This window comes from Prenolepis imparis, unplaced genomic scaffold (assembly GCF_030444845.1).
Source record: "Prenolepis imparis isolate NDT839.2.m4 unplaced genomic scaffold, iyPreImpa1.0 SCAF_13, whole genome shotgun sequence".
NCBI classification, from domain to species: Eukaryota; Metazoa; Arthropoda; class Insecta; order Hymenoptera; family Formicidae; genus Prenolepis; species Prenolepis imparis.
In genome coordinates, this window is record NW_028141171.1 from 9,207,470 (window position 1) to 9,229,202 (window position 21,733).

General features: G+C 31.2%; 1 protein-coding gene across 1 annotated transcript; it reads right to left on the minus strand.

Annotated features, from left to right (window-relative positions):
* Positions 1-796: 796 nt before the first annotated feature.
* Positions 797-1,838, minus strand: LOC145944341 (spermatogenesis-associated protein 17). The gene is made up of 4 exons (XM_083052605.1): positions 1,719-1,838; positions 1,345-1,634; positions 1,206-1,287; positions 797-1,069 (listed from the first exon to the last, which is right to left on the minus strand). The coding sequence occupies exons 1-4, from the start codon at positions 1,836-1,838 to the stop codon at positions 797-799; spliced, it is 765 nt and encodes a 254-aa protein (XP_082908731.1).
* Positions 1,839-21,733: the final 19,895 nt, after the last annotated feature.

Genomic DNA, 21,733 nt, shown 5'->3' on the forward strand with positions numbered 1-21,733 from the left:
TATTTGTAAAGTTAGAGAAATAAAATCCTTAGAACACTCTCATTCTTTAAATGCAAATAAAGAGAAAAAAAATAGACGGTAAAATTATCTAGCAATCCTTATGCAAACAGTCTTTAATACAACATAGAAGTTTAATATTGGAATTATCAATGCAAAGAATTATCAATGACCTATTACGAACCTATGCTCTCTATCTTTTTATTTATTGATTAAACAGCAAATGTATTAAATACATTGTGAAAAGACAGCTGTGGAAGATTTATCAAAATTTATCAAATGTTGCGACTAGAATTATATAAGAGAATGATGAGATGTAATAACTATAATCAAATAGATTAAATAAGTATATTTAAAAATAGAAGAGATTATATATATATATATATATATATATATCCATATAATTTATACTAAAATCAAAAGTATAAATCTTTTAAACGAATAAGTGTACTTTTTTGCACATACGTTTCTTTTTTAAAAGATAAGATTGTGGATTGGACATAACCGAAGTCAATGCATATGGCAGTCCATTTTATTAATAGCCTCATACAATTCACTCGATTGTATCTGTGTGAAATTTTGCAAGCACCTTCTGGAATATTTATGTTTTTGCTGACGGCTTAAGATTTTATTTTCGATGGTATTTCTATTATTTTCTTTGAAAGACTGATCTAAAGAAAATATAGAGAAAAAGACTTATTATTTCTAAAACAATAGAGAGTATAATTTTATTTTATTTATAAAATCAGAATAGAGTAAAATTTTGAAAGATTAGCACATATAATTATGATTTAATTTATTAATCAAATATACTTCTAAAAATGGATAGATTCCCGGCTTGTAAACTCTTTTCAAACTCTCGAATCTCTTTTTCGCATCTCTCAAAATAAGTGCCACGAAAGATTAAAGAAGGTTTAGGATCGATTTGACAATCTCTGCAAATAGATTTCGCTTTAGAAATATATCGATTGTATTCGAGACATTTCAACATTTCTTCGATGTGTGTAAAACGGGTTTTGTCAATTTTCGTGATGACACCTGGACGGCACTTGGTCCTCAACAGATGATGCAGCTTCGGAAAGACATTGTATGAGTAACATTTAGATAATAAATTTTATAATATTAATATTAACAAAATTAATAAATTTTATAAAAAATTGTAATACATAAGTCGCAAAAATCTAGTAAGAATTTAATCATGACTTTACTTTAAATAAGATGAATAAAATCCCGAGCATCGCTTCTTGTTCAGTCACGTTTTCCGCGTACTCGAGTTCTCCCTGTCTAAATCTATAAAAAGACAATACATACAATAGTGAACAATAATGAATGCATATGCGAACGTACTTCTTCATGTTCTCTAAAGTTTCATTGTTCTTCGTATAGACGTCTCTCAACCATTGTCGTAATTGTAAAAAGTTTATCTGTGTTTTTCTAGTCCAGTAGCCTCTCCAAACAGCTTGAATCCTTGTTGCCATTCTATTATAATGATCCTGCCACATTTGCTGAACACGTTGGATCAAATATCGATTAGCAAACATCCTGGCGCGATAACCGCGCCAATAACGTTGCAAAATTGTCGCGTTTTCGTGCAGTCTGCGGAGATGATTGCGAGTGATGATGCCACGGAACCAAGCCTAAAATTTAGAAACTTTGAAATTGTATATTTATTAATGATACTGATATATAGTCGCTAATGTTCTCAGATTATTATGACTAACCTGAATTTTACGAGCCGCGATAAAGTGTAGGCGTCTCGACGATTCGGCCAAATCATGTTTAATTTTAATCGCATTTTGCAATTCAACAGGATTAACTACAAGTCTCAACAGCGATGCCATTCTTAAATTATGTAATTGTGCGAGAAGCGCTATTGGATAATGATAAATATATAAAGATTATAATTTTTTAAACATTTGCAATTAATGCGAATATAGCTCAATTAGAGCGTTGTACAATCCCCTTTCTAAAAAAGGCATGTTATTGACATTGTCGCTTTTCCGCGATGCTGATTGGCTCTCTGTCAATTCGCGTTGTGTGTTATATTCGTAGCATCGAAAGGCTGTCATCACGAGGGTTAGCAGTTAGCAGTTTGACAGTTAGTCCAAAATAAAATAAAATAAAATAATGACATGTTTTAAATAATATGTTATAATACTCTAAATTTTGATTAATATTTTCGCGGAAAAGAGGCAACAATACTTGCGAGAATAGACTTAATGTCTTTTTTAGAAAAAGACTACAAAAACACAAGCGCGCGTTATGCAATTCCCCGATTTTATTAAAAAAAGTATGATGAATTTATATAAAGTTTGTTTAAACTTCATTAATATTTTTTGACAGAAATCAGATGATTAAAGCATTACATTGCCAATTAAATTTTATAATAAAAATATGTTATAAAAATTAAAATAATAATGTTATAAATAATATGTTATAATGCCTTATCTGCGATTAATATTTTTTGACAGAAATCAGCTGATAGCTGTTATAAATATTAATCGAGTTAAAGGAATTATATATTACATTATTTAAAACATATTATTTTAAATATTATATTCTTATTTTAAAAATTAATTAGCAAATTAACGTTATAATCAGCTGATTTCTGAAACAAAAATATTAATCAAGGATAAGATATTACAACATATTATTTACAATATATTGTTATTTTAATTTTTATAACATATTATTATTTTAACATTTAATTACCTCGCTATATTAATATTTTTTAATATGTATATTTAATTAAGAAGTAATATATTTATTGAGTTAAGAATAGAAGAAAGACATGAATACAAATTTACAATTAAGGTTTCGTAAAGATAATTTTTAAAAACAATAATTATTTCCTTAATTAGAGTCACAAATATATTTCGTCCGACACTTTTCGATAATCTTGATATAATTCGAATTCCGAATGCGCAGTAGAAATGAGTTTCGACATATATTATAAAATAAAATAAAAGCGCGATATATAGTCACGCATTATTCGTAATAATGTGCAGACAATGTACTGTTAAAATATATATAAGATTAATTTCTTGCACGTTTTGAAATATTGTAAAATAAAATTTTTAAGCCGCAAATCCCATACGGCGCAGATTTATATTATGTATATTAGACAAAAAAAGTAGTACGCTGGTATGCTTATGGTACCAAGAAAATCTGCAAACAATACACTATAGAAATATATATACGATGCATTTTTGGCTCGTCTTAAAATTATAGAAGTCGATACTTTTTTGCCGCTGACACTATGCTACGCATCTTTATTTTATGTATATCAAATGAAAAGGTTTGTACGCTGGTGTCTGCGTGGTACCAAAAGATTCTATAATCAATGTACTATTAAAATGTATAATCGATGAATTTTTGGCTCGTCTTTAAATATTAGAAATCGATACTTTTTTGCCGCTGACCCTGTGCGACGCATCTTTATTTTATGTATATCAAATGAAAAAGTTTGTACGCTGGTGTCTGCTTGGTACCAAAAGATTCTGTAATCAATGGACTATTAAAATGTATAATCGATGAATTTTTGGCACGTCTTTAAATATTAGAAATCGATACTTTTTTGCCGCTGAACCTATGCGATGCATCCTTATTTTATGTATATCATATTAAAAAAATTGTACGCTAATGTCTGCATGGTACCAAAAGATTCTGTAATTAATGTTCTATTAAAATGTATAATCGATGAATTTTTGGCTCGTCATAATATATTAGAAATTGATACTTTTTTGCCGCTGACCCTATGCGACGCATCCTTATTTTATGTATATCAAATGAAAAAGTTTGTACGCTGGTGTCTGCTTGGTACCAAAAGATTCTGTAATCAATGGACTATTAAAATGTATAATCGATGAATTTTTGGCACGTTTTTAAATATTAGAAATCCATAATTTTTTGCCGCTGATCCTACGCGACGCATCCTTATTTTATGTATATCATATTAAAAAATTTGTACGCTGGTGTCTGCATGGTACCAAAAGATTCTGTAATCAATGTACTATTAAAACGTATAATCGATGAATTTTTGGCTCGTCTTTAAATATTAGAAATCGATACTTTTTTGCCGCTGACCCTATGCGTCGCATCCTTATTTTATGTATATCAAATGAAAAAGTTTGTACGCTGGTGTCTGCTTGGTACCAAAAGATTCTGTAATAAATGGACTATTAAAATGTATAATCGATGAATTTTTGGCTCGTTATTAAATATTAGAAATCCATACTTTTTTGCCGCTGACCCTACGCGACGCATCCTTATTTTATGTATATCATATTAAAAAATTTGTACGCTGGTGTCTGCATGGTACCAAAAGATTCTGTAATCAATGTACTATTAAAACGTATAATCGATGAATTTTTGGCTCGTCTTTAAATATTAGAAATCGATACTTTTTTGCCGCTGACCCTATGCGTCGCATCCTTATTTTATGTATATCAAATGAAAAAGTTTGTACGCTGGTGTCTGCTTGGTACCAAAAGATTCTGTAATAAATGGACTATTAAAATGTATAATCGATGAATTTTTGGCTCGTTATTAAATATTAGAAATCCATACTTTTTTGCCGCTGACCCTACGCGACGCATCCTTATTTTATGTATATCATATTAAAAAATTTGTACGCCGGTGTCTGCATGGTACCAAAAGATTCTGTAATCAATGTACTATTAAAATGTATAATCGATGAATTTTTGGCTCGTCATAAAATATTAGAAATTGATACTATTTTGCCGCTGACCCAATGCGACGCATCCTTATTTTATGTATATCATATTAAAAAATTTGTACGCTGGTGTCTGCATGGTACCAAAAGATTCTGTAATTAATGTTCTATTAAAATGTATAATCGATGAATTTTTGGCTCGTCATAAAATATTAGAAATTGATACTTTTTTGCCGCTGACCCTATGCGACGCATCCTTATTTTATGTATATTAAATGAAAAAGTTTGTACGCTGGTGTCTGCTTGGTACCAAAAGATTCTGTAATCAATGGACTATTAAAATGTATAATCGATGAATTTTTGGCTCGTTTTTAAATATTAGAAATCCATACCTTTTTGCCCGTGACCCTACGCGACGCATCTTTATTTTATTAATATCATATTAAAAAATTTGTACGCTGGTGTCTGCATGGTACCAAAAGATTCTGTAATTAATGTACTATTAAATGTATAATCGATGAATTTTTCGCTCGTCATAAAATATTAGAAATTGATACTATTTTGCCGCTGACCCTATGCGACGCATCCTTATTTTATGTATATTAAATGAAAAAGTTTGTACGCTGGTGTCTGCTTGGTACCAAAAGATTCTGTAATCAATGTACTATTAAAATGTATAATCGATGAATTTTTGGCTCGTCATAAAATATTAGAAATTGATACTATTTTGCCGCTGACCCTATGCGACGCATCCTTATTTTATGTATATCATATTAAAAAATTTGTACGCTGGTGTCTGCATGGTACCAAAAGATTCTGTAATTAATGTTCTATTAAAATGTATAATCGATGAATTTTTGGCTCGTCATAAAATATTAGAAATTGATACTTTTTTGCCGCTGACCCTATGCGACGCATCCTTATTTTATGTATATCATATTAAAAAATTTGTACGCTAATGTCTGCATGGTACCAAAAGATTCTGTAATTAATGTTCTATTAAAATGTTTAATCGATGAATTTTTGGCTCGTCATAAAATATTAGAAATTAATACTTTTTTGCCGCAGACCCTATGCGTCGCATCCTTATTTTATGTATATCAATGAAAAAGTTTGTACGCTGGTGTCTGCTTGGTACCAAAAGATTCTGTAATAAATGGACTATTAAAATGTATAATCTATGAATTTTTGGCTCGTTTTTAAATATTAGAAATCCATACTTTTTTGCCGCTGACCCTACGCGACGCATCCTTATTTTATGTATATCATATTAAAAAATTTGTACACTGGTGTCTGCATGGTACCAAAAGATTCTGTAATCAATGTACTATTAAAATGTATAATCGATGAATTTTTGGCTCGTCATAAAATATTAGAAATTGATACTTTTTTGCCGCTGACCCTACGCGACGCATCCTTATTTTATGTATATCAAATGAAAAAGTTTGTACGCTGGTGTCTGCTTGGTACCAAAAGATTCTGTAATCAATGTACTATTAAAATGTATAATCGATGAATTTTTGGCTCGTTTTTAAATATTAGAAATCCATACTTTTTTGCCGCTGACCCTACGCGACGCATCCTTATTTTATGTACATCATATTAAAAAATTTGTACGCTGGTGTCTGCATGGTACCAAAAGATTCTGTAATTAATGTTCTATTAAAATGTTTAATCGATGAATTTTTGGCTCGTCATAAAATATTAGAAATTAATACTTTTTTGCCGCTGATCCTATGCGTCGCATCCTTATTTTATGTATATCAAATGAAAAAGTTTGTACGCTGGTGTCTGCTTGGTACCAAAAGATTCTGTAATAAATGGACTATTAAAATGTTTAATCGATGAATTTTTGGCTCGTCATAAAATATTAGAAATTAATACTTTTTTGCCGCTGATCCTATGCGTCGCATCCTTATTTTATGTATATCAAATGAAAAAGTTTGTACGCTGGTGTCTGCTTGGTACCAAAAGATTCTGTAATAAATGGACTATTAAAATGTATAATCTATGAATTTTTGGCTCGTTTTTAAATATTAGAAATCCACACTTTTTTGCCGCTGACCCTACGCGACGCATCCTTATTTTATGTATATCAAATGAAAAAGTTTGTACGCTGGTGTCTGCTTGGTACCAAAAGATTCTGTAATCAATGGACTATTAAAATGTATAATCGATGAATTTTTGGCTCGTCATAAAATATTAGAAATTGATACTATTTTGCCGCTGACCCTATGCGACGCATCCTTATTTTATGTATATCATATTAAAAAATTTGTACGCTGGTGTCTGCATGGTACCAAAAGATTCTGTAATTAATGTTCTATTAAAATGTATAATCGATGAATTTTTGGCTCGTCATAAAATATTAGAAATTGATACTTTTTTGCCGCTGACCCTACGCGACGCATCCTTATTTTATGTATATCAAATGAAAAAGTTTGTACGCTGGTGTCTGCTTGGTACCAAAAGATTCTGTAATCAATGTACTATTAAAATGTATAATCGATGAATTTTTGCCTCGTCATAAAATATTAGAAATTGATACTTTTTTGCCGCTGACCCTAGGCGACGCATCCTTATTTTATGTATATCATATTAAAAAATTTGTACGCTGGTGTCTGCATGGTACCAAAAGATTCTGTAATTAATGTTCTATTAAAATGTTTAATCGATGAATTTTTGGCTCGTCATAAAATATTAGAAATTAATACTTTTTTGCCGCTGATCCTATGCGACGCATCCTTATTTTATGTATATCAAATGAAAAAGTTTGTACGCTGGTGTCTGCTTGGTACCAAAAGATTCTGTAATTAATGTTCTATTAAAATGTATAATCGATGAATTTTTGGCTCGTCTTAAAATATTAGAAATTGATACTTTTTTGCCGCTGACCCTACGCGACGCATCCTTATTTTATGTATATCAAATGAAAAAGTTTGTACGCTGGTGTCTGCTTGGTACCAAAAGATTCTGTAATCAATGTACTATTAAAATGTATAATCGATGAATTTTTGGCTCGTCATAAAATATTAGAAATTAATACTTTTTTGCCGCTGACCCTATGCAACGCATCTTTATTTTATGTATATCAAATAAAAAAGTTTGTACGCTGGTGTCTGCTTGGTACCAACAGATTCTGTAATCAATGGACTATTAAAATGTATAATCGATGAATTTTTGGCTCGTTTTTAAATATTAGAAATCCATACTTTTTTGCCGCTGACCCTATGCGACGCATCCTTATTTTATGTATATCATATTAAAAAATTTGTACGCTGGTGTCTGCATGGTACCAAAAGATTCTGTAATCAATGTACTATTAAAATGTATAATCGATGAATTTTTGGCTCGTCATAAAATATTAGAAATTGATACTTTTTTGCCGCTGACCCTATGCGACGCATCCTTATTTTATGTATATCAAATGAAAAAGTTTGTACGCTGGTGTCTGCTTGGTACCAAAAGATTCTGTAATCAATGGACTATTAAAATGTATAATCGATGAATTTTTGGCTCGTTTTTAAATATTAGAAATCCATACTTTTTTGCCCGTGACCCTACGCGACGCATCCTTATTTTATGTATATCATATTAAAAAATTTGTACGCTGGTGTCTGCATGGTACCAAAAGATTCTGTAATTAATGTACTATTAAAATGTATAATCGATGAATTTTTGGCTCGTCATAAAATATTAGAAATTGATACTATTTTGCCGCTGACCCTATGCGACGCATCCTTATTTTATGTATATCAAATGAAAAAGTTTGTACGCTGGTGTCTGCTTGGTACCAAAAGATTCTGTAATCAATGGACTATTAAAATGTATAATCGATGAATTTTTGGCTCGTTTTTAAATATTAGAAATCCATACTTTTTTGCCCGTGACCCTACGCGACGCATCCTTATTTTATGTATATCATATTAAAAAATTTGTACGCTGGTGTCTGCATGGTACCAAAAGATTCTGTAATGAATGTACTATTAAAATGTATAATCGATGAATTTTTGGCTCGTCATAAAATATTAGAAATTGATACTATTTTGCCGCTGACCCTATGCGACGCATCCTTATTTTATGTATATCAAATGAAAAAGTTTGTACGCTGGTGTCTGCTTGGTACCAAAAGATTCTGTAATCAATGTACTATTAAAATGTATAATCGATGAATTTTTGGCTCGTCATAAAATATTAGAAATTGATACTTTTTTGCCGCTGACCCTATGCGACGCATCCTTATTTTATGTATATCAAATGAAAAAGTTTGTACGCTGGTGTCTGCTTGGTACCAAAAGATTCTGTAATCAATGGACTATTAAAATGTATAATCGATGAATTTTTGGCTCGTTTTTAAATATTAGAAATCCATACTTTTTTGCCCGTGACCCTACGCGACGCATCCATATTTTATGTATATCATATTAAAAAATTTGTACGCTGGTGTCTGCATGGTACCAAAAGATTCTGTAATTAATGTACTATTAAAATGTATAATCGATGAATTTTTGGCTCGTCATAAAATATTAGAAATTGATACTATTTTGCCGCTGACCCTATGCGACGCATCCTTATTTTATGTATATCAAATGAAAAAGTTTGTACGCTGGTGTCTGCTTGGTACCAAAAGATTCTGTAATTAATGTTCTATTAAAATGTATAATCGATGAATTTTTGGCTCGTCATAAAATATTAGAAATTGATACTTTTTTGCCGCTGACCCTATGCGACGCATCCTTATTTTATGTATATCATATTAAAAAATTTATACGCTAATGTCTGCATGGTACCAAAAGATTCTGTAATTAATGTACTATTAAAATGTATAATCGATGAATTTTTGGCTCGTCATAAAATATTAGAAATTGATACTATTTTGCCGCTGACCCTATGCGACGCATCCTTATTTTATGTATATCAAATGAAAAAGTTTGTACGCTGGTGTCTGCTTGGTACCAAAAGATTCTGTAATCAATGTACTATTAAAATGTATAATCGATGAATTTTTGGCTCGTCATAAAATATTAGAAATTGATACTTTTTTGCCGCTGACCCTATGCGACGCATCCTTATTTTATGTATATCATATTAAAAAATTTATACGCTAATGTCTGCATGGTACCAAAAGATTCTGTAATTAATGTACTATTAAAATGTATAATCGATGAATTTTTGGCTCGTCATAAAATATTAGAAATTGATACTATTTTGCCGCTGACCCTATGCGACGCATCCTTATTTTATGTATATCAAATGAAAAAGTTTGTACGCTGGTGTCTGCTTGGTACCAAAAGATTCTGTAATCAATGTACTATTAAAATGTATAATCGATGAATTTTTGGCTCGTCATAAAATATTAGAAATTGATACTTTTTTGCCGCTGACCCTATGCGACGCATCCTTATTTTATGTATATCAAATGAAAAAGTTTGTACGCTGGTGTCTGCTTGGTACCAAAAGATTCTGTAATCAATGGACTATTAAAATGTATAATCGATGAATTTTTGGCTCGTTTTTAAATATTAGAAATCCATACTTTTTTGCCCGTGACCCTACGCGACGCATCCATATTTTATGTATATCATATTAAAAAATTTGTACGCTGGTGTCTGCATGGTACCAAAAGATTCTGTAATTAATGTACTATTAAAATGTATAATCGATGAATTTTTGGCTCGTCATAAAATATTAGAAATTGATACTATTTTGCCGCTGACCCTATGCGACGCATCCTTATTTTATGTATATCAAATGAAAAAGTTTGTACGCTGGTGTCTGCTTGGTACCAAAAGATTCTGTAATCAATGTACTATTAAAATGTATAATCGATGAATTTTTGGCTCGTCATAAAATATTAGAAATTGATACTATTTTGCCGCTGACCCTATGCGACGCATCCTTATTTTATGTATATCAAATGAAAAAGTTTGTACGCTGGTGTCTGCTTGGTACCAAAAGATTCTGTAATCAATGTACTATTAAAATGTATAATCGATGAATTTTTGGCTCGTCATAAAATATTAGAAATTGATACTATTTTGCCGCTGACCCTATGCGACGCATCCTTATTTTATGTATATCATATTAAAAAATTTGTACGCTGGTGTCTGCATGGTACCAAAAGATTCTGTAATTAATGTTCTATTAAAATGTATAATCGATGAATTTTTGGCTCGTCATAAAATATTAGAAATTGATACTTTTTTGCCGCTGACCCTATGCGACGCATCCTTATTTTATGTATATCATATTAAAAAATTTATACGCTAATGTCTGCATGGTACCAAAAGATTCTGTAATTAATGTACTATTAAAATGTATAATCGATGAATTTTTGGCTCGTCATAAAATATTAGAAATTGATACTATTTTGCCGCTGACCCTATGCGACGCATCCTTATTTTATGTATATCAAATGAAAAAGTTTGTACGCTGGTGTCTGCTTGGTACCAAAAGATTCTGTAATCAATGTACTATTAAAATGTATAATCGATGAATTTTTGGCTCGTCATAAAATATTAGAAATTGATACTTTTTTGCCGCTGACCCTATGCGACGCATCCTTATTTTATGTATATCAAATGAAAAAGTTTGTACGCTGGTGTCTGCTTGGTACCAAAAGATTCTGTAATCAATGGACTATTAAAATGTATAATCGATGAATTTTTGGCTCGTTTTTAAATATTAGAAATCCATACTTTTTTGCCCGTGACCCTACGCGACGCATCCATATTTTATGTATATCATATTAAAAAATTTGTACGCTGGTGTCTGCATGGTACCAAAAGATTCTGTAATTAATGTACTATTAAAATGTATAATCGATGAATTTTTGGCTCGTCATAAAATATTAGAAATTGATACTATTTTGCCGCTGACCCTATGCGACGCATCCTTATTTTATGTATATCAAATGAAAAAGTTTGTACGCTGGTGTCTGCTTGGTACCAAAAGATTCTGTAATCAATGTACTATTAAAATGTATAATCGATGAATTTTTGGCTCGTCATAAAATATTAGAAATTGATACTATTTTGCCGCTGACCCTATGCGACGCATCCTTATTTTATGTATATCAAATGAAAAAGTTTGTACGCTGGTGTCTGCTTGGTACCAAAAGATTCTGTAATCAATGTACTATTAAAATGTATAATCGATGAATTTTTGGCTCGTCATAAAATATTAGAAATTGATACTATTTTGCCGCTGACCCTATGCGACGCATCCTTATTTTATGTATATCATATTAAAAAATTTGTACGCTGGTGTCTGCATGGTACCAAAAGATTCTGTAATTAATGTTCTATTAAAATGTATAATCGATGAATTTTTGGCTCGTCATAAAATATTAGAAATTGATACTTTTTTGCCGCTGACCCTATGCGACGCATCCTTATTTTATGTATATCATATTAAAAAATTTATACGCTAATGTCTGCATGGTACCAAAAGATTCTGTAATTAATGTTCTATTAAAATGTATAATCGATGAATTTTTGGCTCGTCATAATATATTAGAAATTGATACTTTTTTGCCGCTGACCCTATGCGACGCATCCTTATTTTATGTATATCAAATGAAAAAGTTTGTACGCTGGTGTCTGCTTGGTACCAAAAGATTCTGTAATCAATGGACTATTGAAATGTATAATCGATGAATATTTGGCTCGTTTTTAAATATTACAAATCCATACTTTTTTGCCGCTGACCCTACGCGACGCATCCTTATTTTATGTATATCATATTAAAAAATTTGTACGCTGGTGTCTGCATGTTACCAAAAGATTCTGTAATCAATGTACTATTAAAATGTATAATCGATGAATTTTTGGCTCGTCTTTAAATATTAGAAATCGATACTTTTTTGCCGCTGACCCTATGCGACGCGTCCTTAATTTATGTATATCATATTAAAAAATTTGTACGCTAATGTCTGCATGCTACCAAAAGATTCTGTAATTAATGTTCTATTAAAATGTATAATCGATGAATTTTTGGCTCGTCATAAAATATTAGAAATTGATACTTTTTTGCCGCTGACCCTATGCGACGCATCCTTATTTTATGTATATCATATTATAAAATTTGTACGCTGGTGTCTGCATGGTACCAAAAGATTCTGTAATTAATGTTCTACTAAAATGTTTAATCGATGAATTTTTGGCTCGTCATAAAATATTAAAAATTAATACTTTTTTGCCGCTGACCCTATGCGTCGCATCCTTATTTTATGTATATCAAATGAAAAAGTTTGTACGCTGTTGTCTGCTTGGTACCAAAAGATTCTGTAATAAATGGACTATTAAAATGTATAATCTATGAATTTTTGGCTCGTTTTTAAATATTAGAAATCCATACTTTTTTGCCGCTGACCCTACGCGACGCATCCTTATTTTATGTATATCATATTAAAAAATTTGTACGCTGGTGTCTGCATGGTACCAAAAGATTCTGTAATCAATGTACTATTAAAATGTATAATCGATGAATTTTTGGCTCGTCATAAATTATTAGAAATTGATACTTTTTTGCCGCTGACCCTACGCGACGCATCCTTATTTTATGTATATCAAATGAAAAAGTTTGTACGCTGGTGTCTGCTTGGTACCAAAAGATTCTGTAATCAATGTACTATTAAAATGTATAATCGATGAATTTTTGGCTCGTCATAAAATATTAGAAATTGATACTTTTCTGCCGCTGACCCTATGCGACGCATCCTTATTTTATGTATATCAAATGAAAAAGTTTGTACGCTGGTGTCTGCTTGGTACCAAAAGATTCTGTAATCAATGGACTATTAAAATGTATAATCGATGAATTTTTGGCTCGTTTTTAAATATTAGAAATCCATACTTTTTTGCCGCTGACCCTATGCGACGCATCCTTATTTTATGTATATCAAATGAAAAAGTTTGTACGCTGGTGTCTGCTTGGTACCAAAAGATTCTGTAATCAATGTACTATTAAAATGTATAATCGATGAATTTTTGGCTCGTCATAAAATATTAGAAATTGATACTATTTTGCGCTGACCCTATGCGACGCATCCTTATTTTATGTATATCATATTAAAAAATTTGTACGCTGGTGTCTGCATGGTACCAAAAGATTCTGTAATTAATGTTCTATTAAAATGTATAATCGATGAATTTTTGGCTCGTCATAAAATATTAGAAATTGATACTTTTTTGCCGCTGACCCTACGCGACGCATCCTTATTTTATGTATATCAAATGAAAAAGTTTGTACGCTGGTGTCTGCTTGGTACCAAAAGATTCTGTAATCAATGTACTATTAAAATGTATAATCGATGCATTTTTGGCTCGTCATAAAATATTAGAAATTGATACTTTTTTGCCGCTGACCCTATGCAACGCATCTTTATTTTATGTATATCAAATGAAAAAGTTTGTACGCTGGTGTCTGCTTGGTACCAACAGATTCTGTAATCAATGGACTATTAAAATGTATAATCGATGAATTTTTGGCACGTTTTTAAATATTAGAAATCCATACTTTTTTGCCGCTGACCCTATGCGACGCATCCTTATTTTATGTATATCATATTAAAAAATTTGTACGCTGGTGTCTGCATGGTACCAAAAGATTCTGTAATTAATGTTCTATTAAAATGTATAATCGATGAATTTTTGGCTCGTCATAAAATATTAGAAATTGATACTTTTTTGCCGCTGACCCTACGCGACGCATCCTTATTTTATGTATATCAAATGAAAAAGTTTGTACGCTGGTGTCTGCTTGGTACCAAAAGATTCTGTAATCAATGTACTATTAAAATGTATAATCGATGAATTTTTGGCTCGTCATAAAATATTAGAAATTGATACTTTTTTGCCGCTGACCCTATGCAACGCATCTTTATTTTATGTATATCAAATGAAAAAGTTTGTACGCTGGTGTCTGCTTGGTACCAACAGATTCTGTAATCAATGGACTATTAAAATGTATAATCGATGAATTTTTGGCTCGTTTTTAAATATTAGAAATCCATACTTTTTTGCCGCTGACCCTATGCGACGCATCCTTATTTTATGTATATCATAATAAAAAATTTGTACGCTGGTGTCTGCATGGTACCAAAAGATTCTGTAATCAATGTACTATTAAAATGTATAATCGATGAATTTTTGGCTCGTCATAAAATATTAGAAATTGATACTTTTTTGCCGCTGACCCTATGCGACGCATCCTTATTTTATGTATATCAAATGAAAAAGTTTGTACGCTGGTGTCTGCTTGGTACCAAAAGATTCTGTAATCAATGGACTATTAAAATGTATAATCGATGAATTTTTGGCTCGTTTTTAAATATTAGAAATCCATACTTTTTTGCCCGTGACCCTACGCGACGCATCCATATTTTATGTATATCATATTAAAAAATTTGTACGCTGGTGTCTGCATGGTACCAAAAGATTCTGTAATTAATGTACTATTAAAATGTATAATCGATGAATTTTTGGCTCGTCATAAAATATTAGAAATTGATACTATTTTGCCGCTGACCCTATGCGACGCATCCTTATTTTATGTATATCAAATGAAAAAGTTTGTACGCTGGTGTCTGCTTGGTACCAAAAGATTCTGTAATCAATGTACTATTAAAATGTATAATCGATGAATTTTTGGCTCGTCATAAAATATTAGAAATTGATACTATTTTGCCGCTGACCCTATGCGACGCATCCTTATTTTATGTATATCAAATGAAAAAGTTTGTACGCTGGTGTCTGCTTGGTACCAAAAGATTCTGTAATCAATGTACTATTAAAATGTATAATCGATGAATTTTTGGCTCGTCATAAAATATTAGAAATTGATATTATTTTGCCGCTGACCCTATGCGACGCATCCTTATTTTATGTATATCATATTAAAAAATTTGTACGCTGGTGTCTGCATGGTACCAAAAGATTCTGTAATTAATGTTCTATTAAAATGTATAATCGATGAATTTTTGGCTCGTCATAAAATATTAGAAATTGATACTTTTTTGCCGCTGACCCTATGCGACGCATCCTTATTTTATGTATATCATATTAAAAAATTTATACGCTAATGTCTGCATGGTACCAAAAGATTCTGTAATTAATGTTCTATTAAAATGTATAATCGATGAATTTTTGGCTCGTCATAATATATTAGAAATTGATACTTTTTTGCCGCTGACCCTATGCGACGCATCCTTATTTTATGTATATCAAATGAAAAAGTTTGTACGCTGGTGTCTGCTTGGTACCAAAAGATTCTGTAATCAATGGACTATTGAAATGTATAATCGATGAATATTTGGCTCGTTTTTAAATATTACAAATCCATACTTTTTTGCCGCTGACCCTACGCGACGCATCCTTATTTTATGTATATCATATTAAAAAATTTGTACGCTGGTGTCTGCATGTTACCAAAAGATTCTGTAATCAATGTACTATTAAAATGTATAATCGATGAATTTTTGGCTCGTCTTTAAATATTAGAAATCGATACTTTTTTGCCGCTGACCCTATGCGACGCGTCCTTAATTTATGTATATCATATTAAAAAATTTGTACGCTAATGTCTGCATGGTACCAAAAGATTCTGTAATTAATGTTCTATTAAAATGTATAATCGATGAATTTTTGGCTCGTCATAAAATATTAGAAATTGATACTTTTTTGCCGCTGACCCTATGCGACGCATCCTTATTTTATGTATATCATATTAAAAAATTTATACGCTAATGTCTGCATGGTACCAAAAGATTCTGTAATTAATGTTCTATTAAAATGTATAATCGATGAATTTTTGGCTCGTCATAATATATTAGAAATTGATACTTTTTTGCCGCTGACCCTATGCGACGCATCCTTATTTTATGTATATCAAATGAAAAAGTTTGTACGCTGGTGTCTGCTTGGTACCAAAAGATTCTGTAATCAATGGACTATTGAAATGTATAATCGATGAATATTTGGCTCGTTTTTAAATATTACAAATCCATACTTTTTTGCCGCTGACCCTACGCGACGCATCCTTATTTTATGTATATCATATTAAAAAATTTGTACGCTGGTGTCTGCATGTTACCAAAAGATTCTGTAATCAATGTACTATTAAAATGTATAATCGATGAATTTTTGGCTCGTCTTTAAATATTAGAAATCGATACTTTTTTGCCGCTGACCCTATGCGACGCGTCCTTAATTTATGTATATCATATTAAAAAATTTGTACGCTAATGTCTGCATGCTACCAAAAGATTCTGTAATTAATGTTCTATTAAAATGTATAATCGATGAATTTTTGGCTCGTCATAAAATATTAGAAATTGATACTTTTTTGCCGCTGACCCTATGCGACGCATCCTTATTTTATGTATATCATATTATAAAATTTGTACGCTGGTGTCTGCATGGTACCAAAAGATTCTGTAATTAATGTTCTACTAAAATGTTTAATCGATGAATTTTTGGCTCGTCATAAAATATTAGAAATTAATACTTTTTTGCCGCTGACCCTATGCGTCGCATCCTTATTTTATGTATATCAAATGAAAAAGTTTGTACGCTGTTGTCTGCTTGGTACCAAAAGATTCTGTAATAAATGGACTATTAAAATGTATAATCTATGAATTTTTGGCTCGTTTTTAAATATTAGAAATCCATACTTTTTTGCCGCTGACCCTACGCGACGCATCCTTATTTTATGTATATCATATTAAAAAATTTGTACGCTGGTGTCTGCATGGTACCAAAAGATTCTGTAATCAATGTACTATTAAAATGTATAATCGATGAATTTTTGGCTCGTCATAAATTATTAGAAATTGATACTTTTTTGCCGCTGACCCTACGCGACGCATCCTTATTTTATGTATATCAAATGAAAAAGTTTGTACGCTGGTGTCTGCTTGGTACCAAAAGATTCTGTAATCAATGTACTATTAAAATGTATAATCGATGAATTTTTGGCTCGTCATAAAATATTAGAAATTGATACTTTTCTGCCGCTGACCCTATGCGACGCATCCTTATTTTATGTATATCAAATGAAAAAGTTTGTACGCTGGTGTCTGCTTGGTACCAAAAGATTCTGTAATCAATGGACTATTAAAATGTATAATCGATGAATTTTTGACTCGTTTTTAAATATTAGAAATCCATACTTTTTTGCCGCTGACCCTATGCGACGCATCCTTATTTTATGTATATCAAATGAAAAAGTTTGTACGCTGGTGTCTGCTTGGTACCAAAAGATTCTGTAATCAATGTACTATTAAAATGTATAATCGATGAATTTTTGGCTCGTCATAAAATATTAGAAATTGATACTATTTTGCGCTGACCCTATGCGACGCATCCTTATTTTATGTATATCATATTAAAAAATTTGTACGCTGGTGTCTGCATGGTACCAAAAGATTCTGTAATTAATGTTCTATTAAAATGTATAATCGATGAATTTTTGGCTCGTCATAAAATATTAGAAATTGATACTTTTTTGCCGCTGAACCTACGCGACGCATCCTTATTTTATGTATATCAAATGAAAAAGTTTGTACGCTGGTGTCTGCTTGGTACCAAAAGATTCTGTAATCAATGTACTATTAAAATGTATAATCGATGCATTTTTGGCTCGTCATAAAATATTAGAAATTGATACTTTTTTGCCGCTGACCCTATGCAACGCATCTTTATTTTATGTATATCAAATGAAAAAGTTTGTACGCTGGTGTCTGCTTGGTACCAACAGATTCTGTAATCAATGGACTATTAAAATGTATAATCGATGAATTTTTGGCACGTTTTTAAATATTAGAAATCCATACTTTTTTGCCGCTGACCCTATGCGACGCATCCTTATTTTATGTATATCATATTAAAAAATTTGTACGCTGGTGTCTGCATGGTACCAAAAGATTCTGTAATTAATGTTCTATTAAAATGTATAATCGATGAATTTTTGGCTCGTCATAAAATATTAGAAATTGATACTTTTTTGCCGCTGACCCTACGCGACGCATCCTTATTTTATGTATATCAAATGAAAAAGTTTGTACGCTGGTGTCTGCTTGGTACCAAAAGATTCTGTAATCAATGTACTATTAAAATGTATAATCGATGAATTTTTGGCTCGTCATAAAATATTAGAAATTGATACTTTTTTGCCGCTGACCCTATGCAACGCATCTTTATTTTATGTATATCAAATGAAAAAGTTTGTACGCTGGTGTCTGCTTGGTACCAACAGATTCTGTAATCAATGGACTATTAAAATGTATAATCGATGAATTTTTGGCTCGTTTTTAAATATTAGAAATCCATACTTTTTTGCCGCTGACCCTATGCGACGCATCCTTATTTTATGTATATCATAATAAAAAATTTGTACGCTGGTGTCTGCATGGTACCAAAAGATTCTGTAATCAATGTACTATTAAAATGTATAATCGATGAATTTTTGGCTCGTCATAAAATATTAGAAATTGATACTTTTTTGCCGCTGACCCTATGCGACGCATCCTTATTTTATGTATATCAAATGAAAAAGTTTGTACGCTGGTGTCTGCTTGGTACCAAAAGATTCTGTAATCAATGGACTATTAAAATGTATAATCGATGAATTTTTGGCTCGTTTTTAAATATTAGAAATCCATACTTTTTTGCCCGTGACCCTACGCGACGCATCCATATTTTATGTATATCATATTAAAAAATTTGTACGCTGGTGTCTGCATGGTACCAAAAGATTCTGTAATTAATGTACTATTAAAATGTATAATCGATGAATTTTTGGCTCGTCATAAAATATTAGAAATTGATACTATTTTGCCGCTGACCCTATGCGACGCATCCTTATTTTATGTATATCAAATGAAAAAGTTTGTACGCTGGTGTCTGCTTGGTACCAAAAGATTCTGTAATCAATGTACTATTAAAATGTATAATCGATGAATTTTTGGCTCGTCATAAAATATTAGAAATTGATACTATTTTGCCGCTGACCCTATGCGACGCATCCTTATTTTATGTATATCAAATGAAAAAGTTTGTACGCTGGTGTCTGCTTGGTACCAAAAGATTCTGTAATCAATGTACTATTAAAATGTATAATCGATGAATTTTTGGCTCGTCATAAAATATTAGAAATTGATATTATTTTGCCGCTGACCCTATGCGACGCATCCTTATTTTATGTATATCATATTAAAAAATTTGTACGCTGGTGTCTGCATGGTACCAAAAGATTCTGTAATTAATGTTCTATTAAAATGTATAATCGATGAATTTTTGGCTCGTCATAAAATATTAGAAATTGATACTTTTTTGCCGCTGACCCTATGCGACGCATCCTTATTTTATGTATATCATATTAAAAAATTTATACGCTAATGTCTGCATGGTACCAAAAGATTCTGTAATTAATGTTCTATTAAAATGTATAATCGATGAATTTTTTTGCTCGTCATAATATATTAGAAATTGATACTTTTTTGCCGCTGACCCTATGCGACGCATCCTTATTTTATGTATATCAAATGAAAAAGTTTGTACGCTGGTGTCTGCTTGGTACCAAAAGAATCTGTAATCAATGGACTATTGAAATGTATAATCGATGAATATTTGGCTCGTTTTTAAATATTACAAATCCATACTTTTTTGCCGCTGACCCTACGCGACGCATCCTTATTTTATGTATATCATATTAAAAAATTTGTACGCTGGTGTCTGCATGTTACCAAAAGATTCTGTAATCAATGTACTATTAAAATGTATAATCGATGAATTTTTGGCTCGTCTTTAAATATTAGAAATCGATACTTTTTTGCCGCTGACCCTATGCGACGCGTCCTTAATTTATGTATATCATATTAAAAAATTTGTACGCTAATGTCTGCATGCTACCAAAAGATTCTGTAATTAATGTTCTATTAAAATGTATAATCGATGAATTTTTGGCTCGTCATAAAATATTAGAAATTGATACTTTTTTGCCGCTGACCCTATGCGACGCATCCTTATTTTATGTATATCATATTATAAAATTTGTACGCTGGTGTCTGCATGGTACCAAAAGATTCTGTAATTAATGTTCTATTAAAATGTTTAATCGATGAATTTTTGGCTCGTCATAAAATATTAGAAATTAATACTTTTTTGCCGCTGACCCTATGCGTCGCATCCTTATTTTATGTATATCAAATGAAAAAGTTTGTACGCTGTTGTCTGCTTGGTACCAAAAGATTCTGTAATAAATGGACTATTAAAATGTATAATCTATGAATTTTTGGCTCGTTTTTAAATATTAGAAATCCATACTTTTTTGCCGCTGACCCTACGCGACGCATCCTTATTTTATGTATATCATATTAAAAAATTTGTACGCTGGTGTCTGCATGGTACCAAAAGATTCTGTAATCAATGTACTATTAAAATGTATAATCGATGAATTTTTGGCTCGTCATAAATTATTAGAAATTGATACTTTTTTGCCGCTGACCCTACGCGACGCATCCTTATTTTATGTATATCAAATGAAAAAGTTTGTACGCTGGTGTCTGCTTGGTACCAAAAGATTCTGTAATCAATGTACTATTAAAATGTATAATCGATGAATTTTTGGCTCGTCATAAAATATTAGAAATTGATACTTTTTTGCCGCTGACCCTACGCGACGCATCCTTATTTTATGTATATCAAATGAAAAAGTTTGTACGCTGGTGTCTGCTTGGTACCAAAAGATTCTGTAATCAATGTACTATTAAAATGTATAATCGATGAATTTTTGGCTCGTCATAAAATATTAGAAATTGATACTTTTTTGCCGCTGACCCTATGCAACGCATCTTTATTTTATGTATATCAAATGAAAAAGTTTGTACGCTGGTGTCTGCTTGGTACCAACAGATTCTGTAATCAATGGACTATTAAAATGTATAATCGATGAATTTTTGGCTCGTTTTTAAATATTAGAAATCCATACTTTTTTGCCGCTGACCCTATGCGACGCATCCTTATTTTATGTATATCATAATAAAAAATTTGTACGCTGGTG

Bases quoted from the DNA above. Each gene is read 5' to 3' on its own strand.
- LOC145944341 (XM_083052605.1), bottom strand. From the start codon at position 1,838: ATGGCATCGCTGTTGAGACTTGTAGTTAATCCTGTTGAATTGCAAAAT. The intron at 1,288-1,344 runs GTACGTTCGCAT...GTCTTTTTATAG, and splicing joins ACTTTAGAGAACATGAAGAA to ATTTAGACAGGGAGAACTCG. The intron at 1,070-1,205 runs GTAAAGTCATGA...GTCTTTCCGAAG, and splicing joins TTTTATTCATCTTATTTAAA to CTGCATCATCTGTTGAGGAC.